The sequence below is a fragment of the Phytophthora infestans genome, genomic scaffold, assembly GCF_000142945.1.
Source record: "Phytophthora infestans T30-4 supercont1.18 genomic scaffold, whole genome shotgun sequence".
NCBI classification, from domain to species: domain Eukaryota; phylum Oomycota; class Peronosporomycetes; order Peronosporales; family Peronosporaceae; genus Phytophthora; species Phytophthora infestans.
In genome coordinates, this window is record NW_003303741.1 from 2450530 (window position 1) to 2451712 (window position 1183).

The window sequence follows — 1183 nt, forward strand, 5'->3', positions numbered from 1 at the left end:
ATTCGTGGCTCGACGGATCTTCTTGTTCACAATACCGGCCGTTAGCGCCTGTACGCGACGTGCCAAACTGTCCATGTTAGCGTATTCAAGAAGCGACGCCGAGTGGATGAACATGAGCACCTCCAGCTTACGAGCCAGCACCCAAGTCTTGCTAAGGTCTGTGCCACCTGTGACGGCGTTCCCTTGCTGACTAAGCACGACTCGTGCGTTGCGCACCAGCAGTTGTCCAATACGCGTGAGGATCGTACAGCGGTGCGTCATGTGCTCGCGCCGTTGCCACGTGAGTGGGCGAGGCAGACTGCGAGCAGCGAACACGGCGTTGTTGGGGTGGATGTCCTGCGGCGGCAGGAACGCGACGTCTGCCATGGCTGAGCTTGATCTCGATCTACTACGATTGCAGCTTGCTGTTGTTCCTGTAATTGCCAAGAGCGGCCCAACTGCCTGCGCGTCGCCTCGGCGACAGTCTTTCAAGATGTGGCGATGGTGCCAGAGCATCAGATGCTTACTATGCTTTAGTGAATCCAAGTAATAATTTATGGCAACGCATAGTATCGTTTTTTTGTGGAGGCAGTTTTCATGCCATTTTGGAATGATGAATTCTCTGGATTTATCCAGAGTCCATCCGGCGATGACAATCCGGCGATTTCGTATACCCTGTCATAACCGTTTTGTATCGTTTGAGTGCTTAGCTAAAACAGTCTTCTTTAAGACCTTCCTTTGCACAAATAATAAAATGATGCACGTTGGTTGACCCATCCACAAGAGATGAAGACAAGCTACCTTGCTAAACTTTTATGCGATGATACTGTATTGTAACCTGCCACAAACTATTTCTCCAAGTCGCTCACGCAACATTAAAGCTAAGTATCTGTCTTCGCGCGACAAGACAGCTTGATCAGATCTTTGAGCCTCCTAAACCAACCGCGAAAACGAGCACACTAAGCCACTGCAGAGCCAGCACATATTATACGCCAACCGCTCAGCAGCGCGCTGTTCCATGGGCAAGGCCGCTCAGGCTCTGGGAGATGCCGACGCCTGCTGTTAGAATTGTGCATGAGGTTACACTCGTGTAACCGCGGTCCCGTAACCGGATTCGGCCGCCACTCCCGCGGATGGAGAGAACACTGCTGGAGAACGCAGGTAAGAAGGTTAGATAAAGAGCCTCACTTCTCAATAAACGGTG

The 1183-nt window shown here is 51.5% G+C and overlaps 1 protein-coding gene across 1 annotated transcript in view; it reads right to left on the reverse strand.

Annotated features, from left to right (window-relative positions):
- The window catches only part of PITG_10621 (uncharacterized protein), a gene marked incomplete at both ends in the record, with an annotated part of 1690 nt that extends 1324 nt beyond the window's left edge, over positions 1–366 (reverse strand). Inside the window, one exon of the mRNA XM_002902328.1 lies at positions 36–366. Within this exon, the coding sequence (XP_002902374.1) occupies positions 36–366 (331 nt within the window). The remainder of the gene's footprint in view (positions 1–35) is intronic.
- Positions 367–1183: the final 817 nt, after the last annotated feature.